A 17,856-nucleotide genomic window follows, 5' to 3' on the forward strand; every position below is an offset into this window, starting at 1 on the left:
CGCCGGAGTCCGGATCTGCTCCGTGCCAAGCGTTATGGAAGTTATCATCCATAACGATCTAACCCCGTCAGAAGAGGAGCTCCGTGACATCTCTTCTTCCCACCTATAGGACTCTGATCAGCTGCTCGCTGTCACTGATGCCGGGGCAAGGACTCCCCTCATCAGCTGCTGTGCAGAGGAGGTTATAGACTTTGCATAATATGAGCCTCTGATTACCCGCCCTGTGCTGTTTTATGCTCTCGGCTTTATTGTTCTTGGGTGGAGAGTTACCCTCCTGTGACCCATGGATGTCTTTAACTGCCCCTCCTGCCAGCAGGCCCTCTGGGACCCTGTAACTGTAAGATGCGGCCACTCTTTCTGCAAAGGGTGCTTGCGGAGGCCAGCAGTGGACAGGTGCCACGTTTGCAAGCAGAAGCTGAAGCCCAGGGGTGCCCAGGAGCTGAAATGTAACACCCTTTTATGCAACTTGCTGGAGAAGTGCCTGCAGAGCGAAACCAGACTGAACAGGGTGAGAAGCGACCTGCGCGATCTGCTCTCACTCCAGGTCCACGAAGAGGCAGCAAAAGTGGCCTCCAGAGGAGTTGCGATGGGTGAGTTTCTGTAGGAGGTGCCATGGGGGGCATTTAAATGTCTATATGTGATCCTCATGATGATATAAGAGTAGATCATATATCACATTATATATGATCATTGCTATTATATACCGGGATTAACTCATCCATAGACAGTGGACAGTGATCATTATCAATGCGTTTCTGTATTTTAATGGCCTGTTGTATGATTATTATTATTATTTATTGTTGTATATAGCGCCATCATACATTAACCCCTTCAATCCCAGGGGTTTTTGGTACCTCAAAGCCCAGAGCAATTTTGCCATTTTTGGGGTATGTCGGTTTAGCGATGATTCTCTTTTCCTGTGAATAGTGTACCATATAAAATATATATTGTTTTTTCAAGGAGAGATAGAGCTTTCGTTTGATACCATAGTTGGATGATTAGCTGAAAATTTAGAATGAGAAATTTAGTAAAAACTAGCGAAGATTAGAAAAATAAACTAATTTTTTTTACATTTTCCCTCTGAATCCTCACAAAATTAGGTAAAGTGATGGAAAATCCGCTCCAATTTTATTAATTCAGGTGTCCTGATTTCAGAAATACCTAATTTATATAGATTTTCCAGACTTTCCCAGCACCAGGGAGCATACTATAAGGTGTACAATTTTGTATAATTTTTATGCCTATGGCTTAAAGGGTTTGGGGGTTGTGAACGGAGGCAGAAGGGTTATACTCGCTAGATGTTATGCTAGGGCAATGGGAAGTAAGGTTTTTTAATAATTTATTTTATTATCTTTTTTTAATTTAATTTTAATTTTTTTTACATTTTTTTTATTTTTTATATATTATTTTTACACAGAAATGGTTAGAGGTCCTCCTAGGGACCTCCTGAACATGCCAGTGATGTCACAATGGCATCACAGCTCACATTATAATTTTTTTTATTAGTATTTATATTATTATTTTAATTATTTTTTTAATATTATTTTTTAAATGAATTAACTTTTTTTTCTGCTTTTCTCTTACAGGACGGGAGGGGGAGTGAGAGAGATGGTTTCTCACTCCCCTCCCCGCGATCCCCCTGCACCGATCACACTGTGATCTCTATGCAGGTCCTCACAGACCTGCATAGAGATCGCAGCGTCTCTGTGCCTCATCGGAGGGCAGGATATCCCCACAGGGGATATCCTGTCCTCCGATGACCTTCCGGGTTACATCAGCAGTGACGCAACCCGAAAGGGAATGCCCGATCGCGCGTTTGCAACTGCGCGATCGCGTGATCGGGCACCTTCAACCGTAACAGCTTACCGGCTTTCATGCCGGTAGCTGTTACGGGAGATCGGGCAGCAGAAAGCCGGCGATGCCGGCTTCTGCTGCCGGGGGGAGTCCAGGCTGTCAAACGACAGCCTGGTCTCCCGTGCAGCGGCGGGGATGTGTCCCTGACGCTGCACGAAGGGCTGGACGTACCGGGACGTCCATAGGGGTTTCTTTGTGGGCGTTTTTTGGACGTCCCGGTACGTCTATAGGGGAATGAAAGGGTTAAGGACATTACGCTGGTCACACTATTACGTGTCTATGTAGGACGCCATCCTGAGAATGGAACCTAAAAACCTTTTTTGTTTCTTAAAATATTTGTACTGGTGGTTGATCTGTGCCCTCCTACCATTAGATTGGGCTTAAAGGGTCTTTCAGGTATTGAAATGTCTGCCCAGAGCCCAGCAATGCATTAAAGTGCAGAACCTTCTTAGATGGAGAGGGGGAATGACGGAGGTAGAGGCGCATGTCCAAGACTGGACTCATCTCTGATAGCCTCAGGTCAGTTGAACCATCAGACGTGACATCAGTGCCAGTTAGGCATACCTTGGAGAGCTTCTTTAGTCAGCTGACTGCAACTATTTAGGTATTAACCCTTTAATAGCATGTCAAGAAGATTCTTTGGAGTGATTTGCCAAATTGTAAGACTTGTCATTTTTTTTAAAGATGCGCTTAACTGAGTCACCTGCATTCAAGCAGGGATATCATCCATAACATACTGGTATCAAAAGCACCAAGTAGGGGTCTTATGTATGATCACAGCAGTGTAGAATAGGAGAGAGTCAGTTCCAGACCGTGTGATCTGGAGATTTTACTCCTTCATCCGGAGACGCTGATATTTGGGCAACAAACCACGTACTCCGGCAGGGGCGTAACTAGACGCCTCAGGGCCCGGGTGCGAGAATCTGTTAAGGGCCCCCCCCTCACCCCCCAAAAAAAAACATGATTTTTACCCAACAATTTTTTTTCAACAAATTCAATTTACATATTGAATCATATCTGTAAAAAAATCAAAGAAAAAGGGGCGCATGTACAAAGGGCATAATCCAGGGGTGTCCAAGTTTTTTCTGCAGTGGGCCACTTCATCAGAATTGTATACGTGCGCGGGCCGCACTCATTTTTCACTGTGACAAAAAATATGGCCTTTAATAAAACATGCAGATTAAAATAAAGTAAAATGACACAAAACCTTTACTCTTCCTCTCACTGATTTCTGGGCCCTAGAAAGTTTTGCGACTACAAATTCAGGATTCCCTAGATTTATTCTAGGGATGAACTAAAATGAAAATTCTGGACCAAAACATTCAGGGTTCACTTAGCCAAAACCAAAAATGACCCCCACCTTTAAAAATAAAAATAAAAACTCACATTTTTAATAAAAGTAGGTAACACACAACTGGACAAAATTAGCAATATGACTTGGCAACCAGTAAATGCTGGCAACCCAGGCAACCAGTAAATGCTGGTACCTAGGCATGATGGGACTGTGCTCGCTGTTATTGCTGTTAGCAATCACACTCCTATCATGCCAAGTCAGCCAGTACATGCTGGTACAGGGTGGCTGTAAGTGATGTGCAGACCCCATACTGCTGGCAGCATCACTACACAAGGGGGGCAGCTAGCTAGGTTTCAGCATGTACTGGCTGACTTGGCATGATAGGAGTGTGATTGCTAACAGTAGTCACAGTCCCATCATGCCTAGGTTCCAGCACTTACACATCCATCCAGTAAATGCTGGAACCTAGGCATGATGGGACTGTGATTGCTGTTAGCAATCACACTCCTATCATGCCAAGTCAGCCAATACACGCTGGTACAGGGTGGCTGTAAGTGATGTGCAGACCCCATACTGCTGGCAGCATCACTACACAAGGGGGGCAGCTAGCTAGGTTTCAGCATGTACTGGCTGACTTGGCATGTTAGGAGTGTGATTGCTAACAGTAGTCACAGTCCCATCATGCCTAGGTTCCAGCACTTACACATCCATCCAGTAAATGCTGGAACCTAGGCATGATGGGACTGTGATTGCTGTTAGCAATCACACCCCTATCATGCCAAGTCAGCCAGTACATGCTGGTACAGGGTGGCTGTAAGTGTAGACCCCATACTGCTGGCAGCATCAATACACAAGGGGGGCAGCTGGCCAGGTTTCAGCATGTACTGGCTGACTTGGCATGATAGGAGTGTGATTGCTAACAGCAATCACAGTCCCATCATGCCTAGGTTCCAGCACTTACACATCCATGCTATCACACACACACACACACACACTCATTTATTCATATAATCATTCATTCACAGATTCATTCCCTCAATCACACACACTCATTCAAACACCCTCCCCACCCCCTTACCTGCACTGCAGCTCCTCGATGCCGCTTACAGACTTCAGCAGGGGGCGCGGCCTCCCTCTGCCTTCTCTGCTAAAGCACAGAGGAAGTAGGATGTCACGTGAACTCCGCTACCTCTGTGCAGTCCAGAAGACCGTCCCACAAGTAAGTAGCAGGGCTTGAGGTGCGGCTCGCGTAAGATCGGTTGCCCTGGCTGCCGATCTTACGCGGGCCGCACCTCGAGGTCTCGGGCCGCATGTTGGACGCCCCTGCCTTATTTAAAAAAAAAACAAAAACGGAAAAAAGATTTCGGGCGGCCCCTTGGCTTGGTTTTTTTAATATTATTTTTTAAATGAATTAACTTTTTTTTTTCCTGCTTTTCTCTTACAGGACGGGGGGGGGGAGTGAGAGAGATGGTTTCTCACTCCCCTCCCCGCGATCCCCCTGCACCGATCACACTGTGATCTCTATGCAGGTCCTCACAGACGTGCATAGAGATCGCAGCGTCTCTGTGCCTCATCGGAGGGCAGGATATCCCCACAGGGGATATCCTGTCCTCCGATGACCTTCCGGGTTACGTCAGCAGTGACGCAACCCGAAAGGGAATGCCCGATCGCGCGTTTGCAACTGCGTGATCGGGCACTTTCAACCGTAACAGCCTACCGGCTTTCATGCCGGTAGCTGTTACGGGAGATCGGGCAGCAGAAAGCCGGAGATGCAGGCTTCTGCTGCCAGGGGGGAGTCCAGGCTGTCAAACGACAGCCTGGTCTCCCGTGCAGCGGCAGGGATGTGTCCCTGACGCTGCACGAAGGGCTGGACGTACCGGGACGTCCATAGGGGTTTCTTTGTGGGCGTTTTTTGGACGTCCCGGTACGTCTATAGGGAAATGAAGGGGTTAAGGACATTACGCTGGTGGCAGCGTGTTAGGTGCCTGCTGCCGTCACACTATTACGTGTCTATGTAGGACGCCATCCTGAGAGTGGAACCTAAAAACCTTTTTTGTTACTTAAAATATTTGTACTGGTGGTTGATCTGTGCCCTCCTACCATTAGATTGGGCTTAGAGGGTCTTTCAGGTATTGAAATGTCTGCCCAGAGCCCAGCAATGCATTAAAGTGCAGAACCTTCTTAGATGGAGAGGGGGAATGACGGAGGTAGAGGCGCATGTCCAAGACTGGACTCATCTCTGATAGCCTCAGGTCAGTTGAACCATCAGACGTGACATCAGTGCCAGTTAGGCATACCTTGGAGAGCTTCTTTAGTCAGCTGACTGCAACTATTTAGGTATTAACCCTTTAATAGCATGTCAAGAAGATTCTTTGGAGTGATTTGCCAAATTGTAAGACTTGTCATTTTTTTTAAAGATGCGCTTAACTGAGTCACTTGCATTCAAGCAGGGATATCATCCATAACATACTGGTATCAAAAGCACCAAGTAGGGGTCTTATGTATGATCACAGCAGTGTAGAATAGGACAGAGTCAGTTCCAGACCGTATGATCTGGAGATTTTACTCCTTCATCCGGAGACACTGATATTTGGGCAACAAACCACGGACTCCGGCAGGGGCGTAACTAGACGCCTCAGGGCCCGGGTGCGAGTATCTGTTAAGGTCCCCCCCACCCCCTCACCCCCCAAAAAAAACATGATTTTTACCCAACAACTTTTTTTTTCAACAAATTCAACAAATTCCATTTACATATTGAATCATATCTGTAAAAAAATCAAAGAAAAAGGGGCGCATGTACAAAGGGCATAATCCAGGGGTGTCCAAGTTTTTTCTGCAGTGGGCCACTTCATCAGAATTGTATACGTGCGCGGGCCGCACTCATTTTTCACTGTGACAAAAAATATGGCCTTTAATAAAATATGCAGATTAAAATAAAGTAAAATGACACAAAACCTTTACTCTTCCTCTCACTGATTTCTGGGCCTAGAAAGTTTTGCGACTACAAATTCAGGATTCCCTAGATTTATTCTAGGGATGAACTAAAATGAAAATTCTGGACCAAAACATTCAGGGTTCACTTAGCCAAAACCAAAAATGACCCCCACCTTTAAAAATAATAATAAAAACTCACATTTTTAATAAAAGTAGGTAACACACAACTGGACAAAATTAGCAATATGACTTGGCAACCAGTAAATGCTGGCAACCCAGGCAACCAGTAAATGCTGGTACCTAGGCATGATGGGACTGTGCTCGCTGTGATTGCTGTTAGCAATCACACTCCTATCATACCAAGTCAGCCAGTACATGCTGGTACAGGGTGGCTGTAAGTGATGTGCAGACCCCATACTGCTGGCAGCATCACTACACAAGGGGGGCAGCTAGCTAGGTTTCAGCATGTACTGGCTGACTTGGCATGATAGGAGTGTGATTGCTAACAGTAGTCACAGTCCCATCATGCCTAGGTTCCAGCACTTACACATCCATCCAGTAAATGCTGGAACCTAGGCATGATGGGACTGTGATTGCTGTTAGCAATCACACTCCTATCATGCCAAGTCAGCCAATACACGCTGGTACAGGGTGGCTGTAAGTGATGTGCAGACCACATACTGCTGGCAGCATCAATACACAAGGGGGGCAGCTAGCCAGGTTTCAGCATGTACTGGCTGACTTGGCATGATAGGAGTGTGATTGCTAACAGCAATCACAGTCCCATCATGCCTAGGTTCCAGCACTTACACATCCATCCAGTAAATACTGGAACCTAGGCATTATGGGAGTGTGATTGCTATTAGCAATCACACCCCTATCATGCCAAGTCAGCCAGTACATGCTGGTACAGGGTGGCTGTAAGTGCAGACCCCATACTGCTGGCAGCATCAATACACAAGGGGGGCAGCTGGCCAGGTTTCAGCATGTACTGGCTGACTTGGCATGATAGGAGTGTGATTCCAACAGCAATCACAGTCCCATCATGCCTAGGTTCCAGCACTTACACATCCATGCTATCACACACACACACACTCATTTATTCATATAATCATTCATTCACAGATTCATTCCCTCAATCACACACACTCATTCAAACACCGTCCCCACCCCCTTACCTGCACTGCAGCTCCTCGATGCCGCTTACAGACTTCAGCAGGGGGCGCGGCCTCCCTCTGCCTTCTCTGCTAAAGCACAGAGGAAGTAGGATGTCACGTGAACTCCACTTCCTCTGTGCAGTCCAGAAGACCCTCCCACAAGTAAGTAGAAGGGCTTGAGGTGCGGCTCGCGTAAGATCGGTTGCTCTGGCTGCCGATCTTACGCGGGCCGCACCTCGAGGTCTCGGGCCGCATGTTGGACGCCCCTGCCTTATTTAAAAAAAAAAAAAACGGAAAAAAGATTTCAGGCGGGGCCGGGGCCCGGTCGCAGTCGCGACCCCTGCGAACTCGGTAGTTCCGCCACTGGACTCCGGGTCAAACCTTAAGAGTTCCCAGCTAGGCTCTTACAAGAATTATGGGGCTCATTCATTCTTTGGTCGTTTGGGTGAGAGAGGGAACGTTCCTTGTCTCTCACCCTGCTCTGCGGACGCTGACATATTTAGATTTACGAATGTTTGCCATGTTAGGTTTTTTTTATGTTCTGTCCAATAGTAGATTATCTAAAATCATAGCTACCTGTGGAGTAGGAGGAACGTAAACCAGTTCTGGGTGGATCGGGGAGCACCTGTGAACGCTGTGTGTCTGCTTATGACAGCTTGACAAAGGCCCTGTTTGGCCGAAACGTTGCTTTTGTTTGTTTTCGCTTAATAAAGTGTCCTAGAGACTGGAAGCTGTTTGGAGTGCTGGGATTCCTTTTCTTTGTTTGAATGCTAATGACACGGTTTGAGTAATAAGCAGCATTTAACGATAAGTAATTAGCGAGATCTTTAACCTGAGTGCTGTTGGTAGCTACTGAATACTTCAAAGCAGTCTGGTGACACTTTCCCGAACATCCAAGAGGGAGTCACTGGGTTCTGTCTATGAGACACATATAGTGCTACATGTAGTATGGGCGATCAGACCTACTTCCACATTTCTGGGTGACAGATGGTGCCCTTCTGTGGCACCTGGACCAAGAGCCGGAGCTAGGCCCTTTTGCACCTGAGGCAACAATGGAAAATTGCACCCCCTAGCTATTTTTTTTTTTTACAAAGGTTGTTTTATTTACACTGCCCTTACACACACCTGTCCATAAACACACAAATACACATACACGTTGCCTTTACACACACCTGTTCATTATCACGCATATACGCATACACTGCCCTTACACACAACTGCCCATAAACACACATATACGCATACACTACCCTTACACATGACTGCCCATAAACACACACATACACTGCCCTTACACGCCACTGCCCTTACACACACACCTGCCCATTAATATGCATAGACACATACACCAGCTTACAAACATACAAATACCTACACTGCCCTTACACACGCACACACCAGCTTACAAACACACACCTGCCCTTTAACACGTGTATACACATACACTGCCCTCACACTCCCCTACATTTACACACACACATATACACACATATACACACACACCAGCTTACAAACACAGAAATACCTACACTGCCCATACACACACACACACACTGCCCATACACACACACACTGCCTATTCACACAGACACACACATGCTGCCCATACACACACATGCTGCCCATACACACACACACGCTACCCATACACACACACACACACTGCCCACACACACACTGCCCACACACACTGCTCATACACACACACACTGCTCATACACACACACACACATATTGCCCATACACATACACACACACTGCCCATACACACACACCAGCTTACAAACACACACACATACACAGCACTTACACACACACCAGCTTACAAACACACACATATACACAGCCCTCACACACACCAGCTTACAAACACACATCTATACACAGCCCTCACACACACCAGCTTACAAACACACATCTATACACAGCCCTTTCTCCCATCTATTACTTTTCTCATCTTCCATCATCTTCTATCTTCCATCCTGTGGTGGGAGCTCGAGGTCTGTCACTCCAGGCCTCTGCTTGACATCATATCCCGGAGCTCTGCATCATTTGCCGTCGCATAGTGGTTAGGGAGCACGGAAGACGAGGTCTGAATAGGGAGCGTGAGGTCTGTCAAATGTTGGGCTGGTTTGAGGGGGATTGTGATATCCCCAACCAGCCCTGCTCATCGGGCACCTCCACCCCAGACCAGTGCTGTCCCTCTCCCATATAGAAATGCTACTGTCCGTGATCTCCCCAAGCAGACCTGCAGCTTCTGATTGGGCGGGTGTGCGCCCCCTCGCAGGTGCGCCCAAGGCGAGTGCCTCACTCGCCTCACCCTTGCTACAGCCCTGCCTGGACCAGAAGAATGCCAGCTGTCACTCCAGAAAATATGGTGTCCTCTAATGAAAGTAGGTCCCAATGTAATGTAAGAAAATACCCGCAATGTATAAGTAGGTCGGACCCCCACCCACTAGGGGCCACAAAAAAGACATACATTGGGAATTAAACAATTCTATTGCTATAGCAACAATTAATAATAATTTATTATCATTCAAGAATTATTTCAAAACTGTATGTGTATTTAGTTACAAAAGTATATTGAGTACAGTACGTTGAATATCGACACATGTAACATTCAATGTAATTATGTTGTAGGTGCAACATATTAAACACTGGCTGAATTTTCCTCCATTTAGCTGCTTGAAGATCTCGGTTTTCCGGGGGCCTTCATCTCCTGAAGATCTGTTAGACAAGGTCTCTCATTACTTGAAGTCGTCCAGTCCAGACGCCGCTACCCTCATAGCTCCTCTAAAAGCTGCATCCATTGATTCATGTGACACAATAGCGAATGTGAAGGTAACGTTAAGTTTTGGTATGATTGGGATATAGCCATTGAAATACTGCAGGTTTACCTTACCAAGAGACATACGAAAATCACAAACAGTAGGAACCAAATTCATAACTTACCTCTGGCTCAGGGGGCATAAGATTGAAATGTTGAGATACAGCTGAAGTCATCAATGCAATGTGAGCCAGGAGAAAGAGTCAGAGCAAGCTATAGGCAAAGGGCCATATTTTAAATTTAGTTTCAGAGGGTATGCAGAGCTAGTGGAGGGACTGGCACAGTGGGACAGCTAATGATGGGACAGGGACTAATACTCACCGTACCCTTGTCTTTAGACAACGTCACATATTATATGACTGCACTTATTGTACCTCCCCTTTTATTATACTGTAAAGTGTAACATAGGTGCACAATCACGTAGTAAAAAATAAATATGCGTACATATACATTGTACTGTGAAAAAGTATTTCCACTCTTTCCCATTTTTCTGGCTTTTGCACATTTGTCACATTGAAATGTTTCAGATCATCAAACTAATTTTAGTATTAAATAAAGACAACTCCAGTAAAACACAAAATGCAGTTTTCAAATGAAGATTTTATGTATGGGAGGAAAATAAGCTATCCTACTCAACCTGGCACTATGTGAAAAAGTAATTGCCCCCTTACTTATTGAATCAATTAATTAACCAAATTTAAATGATTATTGGGTTTAATTTCACTAGACACCCCCAGACATGATTACTCCCAGCCCTGCTGAATCTAAATATCAATTAAATAGAACGCAAAGTGATTTAGGCTTAAAGATCTCAGAAAGCAGCACATGATGCCACGATCTAAAGAAACTCAAGAGCAAAGAAGAAACAAAGTCATTGACATCTATCAGTCTGGAAATCATCCAAAGCAATTTCTAAGGCTCTGGGACTCCAGCAAAGCACTGTGAGAGCCATTATCTACAAATGGAGAAAACGAACAAAAAGAACACAAACTCTTGTCTGACATTTGCCTAACTACATCTTGATGATCCTCAAGACCTTTGGGATAATATTCTGTGGACTGATGAGTCTAAAGTGGAATTTTTTTGAAAGACATGCTTCCTGGTAAATCTGAAGTAAATCTTAACACAGCATTCAATAACATCATACCAACAGTCTAACACGGTGGTGGTGGTAGTGTGGTGGCCTGGGACTGCTTTGCTGTTTCAGGACCTGGGCTACTTCCCATAATTGATGACGCCATGAATTTTGCTCTCTACCAGAAAATCCTGAAGGAGACTGTCCAGTCATCAGTTTGTGACCTAAAGCACAAGCGCAGTTGGTTATGCAGCAGGACCATGATCCAAAGCACATAAGCAAGTCCACCTCTTAATGGCTCAAAATAAACAAAATGAAGGTTCGGTGCTACCAAGTCAAAGTCCTGACTTAAATCCGTAGGTAATGCTCGAAAACCTTCCAATGTGGCTGAATTAAGACAACTCTGCCAAGAAGAGTCACCAATATTAATAATAATATTGCTATTTATTGCAAATGTTTGATTGCACTTTTTGCGCAAAGGATGGCAACCAGTAATGGCATTATTTTTTCACATGCGTAAAAAAGGTTTTGATGAACTCTTTACCTTCAATAAATAAAATAATGATTTAAAAGCTGCATTTTGTGTTTATTAATTGTTTTATATTAACATGTAAATATGAGTAAATGGTCTGAAAAATATCCCTCGTCTTATATTCATTATAATCAAACCTCAAATAGAGATCTGACTACAAGACTAAGATCCATATTCCCCGCAGCGCTGCAGGGGACTTGAATCCTTCTCTCTGGCAGCCAGTGGCTTCTATGACAGAGCGCAGGGGTCACATGACCTTCCAGTGCTCCACCAAAGAAGCCGTGGCACTTTTTATTAACAGAGCAATTCTCTCTTCTGCATGTGCTCTGGCAGCTCTTATAACATGCTTTTCCTCTTTCTGCCTAATCTTATAGATCTGTCTGTCTTCCTAACTTTGCTTTTCTTTGTATTTACTAAATGCTTCTTGTTTTTTACTATTCTGGCCACTTCTGCGGAGTATCACAGTATTTTCTTTAAATTTTTCTCTTACTGACCAGCCTAATAAAACTTTATGTTACCTTCAATAATTGAACTTTTAAATAATCTCATTCCTCCTGTACTCCATTAAATGGCACCAAGTAACTTTTTTACACATTCTCTCATTTTAGAAAATTCAGCAAGGGTGTGGGGTCATTAGGGTGACCAAATTTGCCTTGTTTTCCAGGACACATATAATTTTTACATATTGCTGACCAAACCTGCAGTATGGGGCTTCATTTTATCTGTGCTGGCGGCATCAATACACAAGGGGGCAGCTGGGGCCATTACTTAAATCAATACTAAAAGGAGGGGCTGGCTGGGGGCAAAAACACAAAAGGGGGGGTCAACGACAAAGAATTGTGGGGAAAAAAAATTGTTTTTATTGTTGTAGCTTAGCCCATCCAGATGTGTGACAGAGCCTGTCCAGGTGTGTGTGTGTTTGGGTGTTAGTTTGGCAGAGCCTTTCCTGTGTTTGGGTGTCGATGTGGAAGAGGCCGTCCTGGTGTGTGTGTCAGTGCGGCAGAGCCTGTCCTGCTGTGTGTGTGTTTGGGTGTCAATGTCCTGGTGTGTGTGTTTGGGTGTTGGTGTGGCAGAGCCTGTCCTGGTGTGTGTGTGTCAGTGTGGCACAGCCTGTCCTGGTGTGTGTGTTTGGGTGTCGATGTGCCAGAGCCTGTCCTGGTGTATATGTCTGGGTGTTGGTGTGGCAGAGCCTGTCCTGGTGTGTTTGTCGGTGTGGCAGAACATGTCCTGGTGTGTGTGTTTTTGGGTGTCAATGTGGCAGAGCCCATCCTGATGTTTGGTTGTTGATGTGGCAGAGCCTGTCCTGGTGTGTGTGTTTGGTCATCTGTTTCCTGGCACTGTAGAAATAAATTGAACTATTTAATTTTTACCATTTCAGAGATAAAGCACCCTCCTTTGTAGATCACTTCAAAGGACAAACCTTTCCAGGCCCAAAAATCAGTGAGAGGAGAAGTAAAGTTATTGTGTTATTTACTCTATTTCAATCTGCATATTTTATTAAAATTGATTAGTGACTTCAGGCACCCTGTGTATGACGACTTTTTTAGTGTACTGATGTACTCCCAATCCCATCACATTAGATTATATCCTATATTATCTGCCTAGCACTGATGTCATCTTATCCAGTACACATGGATGCTGAGGAGTAAAGCTTCTGTCTATTGATTTTATTTCTATAAAAAGGCCCACCAAAATCCTCAGCACCAGGCCCATGATGATCTTAATCCAGCCCTGCCAATAATGATATAGCTGTATTATTCCAAAAGAAAATGGAGCCTTTAGTCAGTTGATGCACTTTATTACTCTGAAATAGAAATACATATAAAGTAACAAAAGCTTTTAAGACCTCACTTGTCACTTATTTTGTGTGGTTTATATTTATATGAATTTCTGATGTTAAGTATTTCTTTTTCTTTCTAAATATCTTACAGGGAGGAAAGAAGAAAAAAGACAAGCATTAGAAGAACAAAAGTGATACAATGTTGCTGGAACATGCATTTAACAAACCTCCATTATACTTAGTAATGCGCTTCTGCATGTGTGTTTGTAAATAGTCTGCAATGTATATACTGATCTTTACTTAAAGGTCATGGGTTTTCAGAATAAAACCTTAAACAAACTTGTTGAAGTATTCCAATATCTTGTGAAATATACTGAGTACCTGTATATAGACTCTATACAATCGTCTACAGCCTAGGGCTGAATATTGAGCAGACTGAGGGATCTATCAGGAAATAACACGGGGGCTCAATATAAAAAACAGAGGGGGGGATATTATAGAAACATTTACATAAATAAAGGCATTTCACAATGTATCAGAGGGAAGTTTGTGAAATCAAGGGGCTGAAACCACAACTCTCCTGACAAGCCTTCTGTTGGTGAATAACTACAAACAGCAGACTAAAGTAGAGGACTGCATTGGGATGCGGGTTCTGTGGAACCCACCAAAAAACTCGGGTGGTCTTTCGGGCGCTGCGGGCCCAGTAATCCTGCGCACTCCCGCAAGGCTGCCTTCGCGTTGCTCCCTCACAACATCTATTCTCTTGTTCCGCAAAAGGAAGCCAGCGGAGTCACGTGATTTTACGCCATGTCACATGACTCTGCTCAGCTCCTGGGTGGAACAAGAGAAGAGATGCTGTAAGGGAGCAACATGAAGGCAGCCTTGCGGGACTGCACAGAAAATCTGCAGTACAGGTAAGGGGGTGGGTGTGATTGACCACATATGTTGTGGGAGCAGGCGGGATTGGACACATATGTTGCGGGAGCGGGCGGGAGTGGAACACACACATTGCGGAAGCGGGCGGTAATGGTCGCAAAATCAGCGGGAGCGGGATTAAAAAACTAAAGGACCTGACTCTAAACAGGGCTTGACTGAGGATGACCAACTGGCTCTGGCACTTGAAGGCCACCAAATAACATTTGTGCAGAGATCAACAGGATATGTGTGGCTGCGAGTAACGTTATTACAGTTTTGGAGTGTGCGGTCACCCGTATCCATCGGGCAGTCTCACAATAGTGGGATATGGGATATGGCGGTATGGGTAATTTGCTATCCCCACCCATTGTTTATATTACCATTCATTGAAGCAGTTCCCCACATTTGTGTATAGAATATTTTTTGGGGTTGCCAACTTGCTCTCAGGTCCAGGAAACCTTTTATATTTAAAATCTGCATATTTTAAGGTATAATCATCACGCAGAAGGAAACATAACAAACCTGATGTACAATTGTTGAGTAAAGATACCACAATTAAATAGTTAAAAAAAAATCCCTGGCTGAATAATTTATTGGTCTTCCAGCGCCATCTAGTGTAAAGAAAAATCACTACACAAAGAAACAAATTATTTTTGGAAATTATTGAAATATTTTTTATATTATTTTGAAAACTGCCAAATTTTGTTCCAGGAGGAATATAGAGACTTTATTGCATATCTGAGGACTTTTCAGACAAAGTTTTTGGGGTAATTCTATCTCTTAGAGCGACAGCAGATCAGGGACTTTGTTGACATTAAAGACATAAAGCTCAGGTACAGGTAATTTATTGCAGCTAACAAATTGCCACTGGATAACCCGGGCTTGTTAGGGAGTCATTGTTGGTCCTTGTGATCACCAAATAAATAGCACTGTGGGTTGTAGTTTTGAAAGCAACTTCCGATACAGCGATGGGCGAGAGGGGCAGTAAAAGCTACTGTCCTTCCACATGTCATTTTATTTAGCAGCAGACCCTACAACTTCTCTGTGGCTTACCTTTGGTGGCAGTTGTTTTTGTTCAGTCCCACAGGCCACGGTTCCAAATAAATATTTCCGAATAAAGGGACACTTCAGTAGTAGTTGTCAATGTGCAAATGATACCCATTATTAAGACGGGTTGAGATGAGGTTCCAGGCAATTTTTACCACTTATCCCCACAGAGCCGGCATAGTCTGGCTAATTTAAGTGCAAGTCAAGCCCCCCACCCCATAAATCCAAAAAGAAAAGGAATGTCCGTCTCTTTAACAAAGCTTGTACAGCTTGACCGTTACCTTGCCCTCTTGGAACGTATATGTTGTTTAAATATCAGCCTTCCTTTGTACACGTTTGGGCAAAGGCTGTCCATTTTTGCGGTCATTTTGTGCATCCACACACATTATATACACATTATACCACAAACATTACATATCATATATTATATATATTTGAAAACTAAACCCCAGGGTATTTCAAATACTGATATTGTAATTTTTTCCATGCACACATTTTATCACCAGCCTTTCTCAACATTTGCAGTAGTTTTTGTGTTTTTCCCCCCGCACATTTAGGAATTTACAGCTCCTGGTATATGTTACTGTCAAAAAACAGCCCAATTTGTGTTCAGCAACACTGAGTACAGTGATACCCCCATGCATAGCAGTTTGTTGGGTTGTCCTGGAGGTAAAAGGCCATCTTGACAAGGTTTGCATTTTTTTTGTTTGAATTTCAACATCAGTCTGGGCTGCCAGGCCCAGTAGACTTGGTTTATTGTGAATCTAGTGTTTAGCCAATATGTGTGTAGTAGATACATGGAGCAGAATGGCAGAAATGGTACGAGGGTGGAGTGGCGAGAGTTAACAGAGTTTAAATAAGATGTGGAGTGAACCCAATCAACCGTACATGAGGTTTACTCCAGTTCATTAGTATCTTTGTGTTATTATGGGAGTCCTTTTGCCTAAACCATTCCAAATTGGGAAATGTGACACTTCTCCTAGCCAGAAAGGCACCGTTTTGACCCTGCAAAAACCCTCCAACAAACAAAGGCGTTGCAAACTCAGCCCCTTTTCTACTAAAGGTTGTATTTAAAAGATTCAATCTAGATCCAGTGATCTGGGGTCCTCATATTTATATTTGAGGTGCCCACATTTTTCCTAGCAGAATGACATCAGACAAGGTTGGGTTACCTCCAATCATTTAATAGATAAACTGAAGTCTGCAGTGTTAGATCACAGACTGACCAAGGAAGATCATTATGGAAAGAGGGATTTCTGACAAGTCTGGATCTGAAAAAATATAACCTTTATATGCTGTTACTGGATAGAAAAACCCTTTGCTAGGTGTCGAATAAGTGGCCCAATCTCGTAGCCCCTCCTATTCTTCTGCGGACTGCAGCCCTGACATCTGACCTGCAGTCAACAGGTATAAAGTATCCTGTACTTCGATATTAAGGTGTCCTTATTTTGGTGGCCAAGATCTAATTTTGCAATAAATCGCCAGCTCCTCCGGGAATAGAATAAAGTACTTCTGTAAGTAGGATTTCTATTATCTGTTCTCACTTTTATTTTTATCTGCTTGGTGTGACTAAATTGTTAATATAATTGTTTGTATGTACTATGAATATTTTTTATTTCATAATAAATCATTCATTTATTAAGTTCCTGCCTTTGTCTGGTATAAGAACCACATTTGCCTTGAAGAGAGTTATTTAATAATCCGTAGTCTTCTTAGATGCTTGGCTAATCTGCATGTTTGGATATATAAACTATTTGGGGACAGTAGATTAAAAAGTAAGTTGAGTGTTTTAACCAGGTTTGGTGGCAGCATTACCTATCTTTATATCAGAGTGGGAGGTGTGTAAGCGGGGCATTTAATTATTATTTTCCAGTCTAGTGAAGACAGATAGTGATTTAGACCCTCTTACCGCAAAAATAAGTCACGTGCCTGCTTGGAGTAGTGCGCATTCCAGACATGTGCCATGTCCTATTTTTAGGAGATCTTTCAACCTGGCCAAGTCAATCTACCCCATCAAATCATATTTTTTTTTTAAACTACACACTCCATGGGCATTTACAACACCATTTTTTTAACTCTTTCCATGTGATAATGTTTGTGAAGATATAGTGCTAATTTTAGGACTTGCTCATATCTGCATGTATATTTGGACTTTAAAAAAAAAAAAAAGACTTGTGAAACTGGATGGTTCTCCTGATGCTGGCATCCGTGGCAAATTATTTTTATATGTTACACATTTTTTAAACTATTTTATTATTATTATTATGATTTTACGGATCACTTGTGATTACTGAGCTGGGCTCCATTGACTGCGTGGTTGAATTCAGTACATGGACAGACCCTTGTGAAGTCATTTGCTGTTCAGTTGGCAGTGCCATCTTGTGAGTGGCTGCTTAGAATAAAATCAGTCTGGGTGCAATGAAAAAACATTGTACAGAATT

The 17,856-nt window shown here is 43.6% G+C and overlaps 1 protein-coding gene across 4 annotated transcripts; it reads left to right on the top strand.

Annotated features, from left to right (window-relative positions):
• The first annotated feature begins 74 nt into the window (after positions 1–74).
• On the top strand, positions 75–13,810 carry LOC128497311 (LON peptidase N-terminal domain and RING finger protein 2-like). Of its 4 annotated transcripts, none has more exons than XM_053467300.1 (2): positions 75–590; positions 9,880–9,933. In XM_053467300.1, the coding sequence occupies exons 1-2, from the start codon at positions 284–286 to the stop codon at positions 9,891–9,893; spliced, it is 321 nt and encodes a 106-aa protein (XP_053323275.1). In that variant the 5' UTR covers positions 75–283; the 3' UTR covers positions 9,894–9,933. The 4 variants fall into 4 exon arrangements, 2 of the variants coding, with proteins under 2 accessions (XP_053323275.1, XP_053323274.1); XM_053467299.1 differs by lacking the exon at positions 9,880–9,933 and adding an exon at positions 13,605–13,810 and having other exon boundaries at positions 174–590; XR_008354294.1 differs by lacking the exons at positions 75–590; positions 9,880–9,933 and adding exons at positions 9,983–10,080; positions 13,605–13,810.
• The last annotated feature ends 4,046 nt before the right edge of the window (positions 13,811–17,856 follow it).

This window comes from Spea bombifrons, chromosome 5, assembly GCF_027358695.1.
Source record: "Spea bombifrons isolate aSpeBom1 chromosome 5, aSpeBom1.2.pri, whole genome shotgun sequence".
NCBI lineage: Eukaryota > Metazoa > Chordata > Amphibia > Anura > Pelobatidae > Spea > Spea bombifrons.

What these genes read in the sequence shown, in the direction of transcription:
- LOC128497311 (XM_053467299.1), top strand. Translation starts at nt 284, where the DNA reads ATGGATGTCTTTAACTGCCCCTCCTGCCAGCAGGCCCTCTGGGACCCT. An exon ending in CTCCAGAGGAGTTGCGATGG is followed by an intron (nt 591 to 13,604) that starts GTGAGTTTCTGT and finishes AATATCTTACAG; the next exon opens with GGAGGAAAGAAGAAAAAAGA.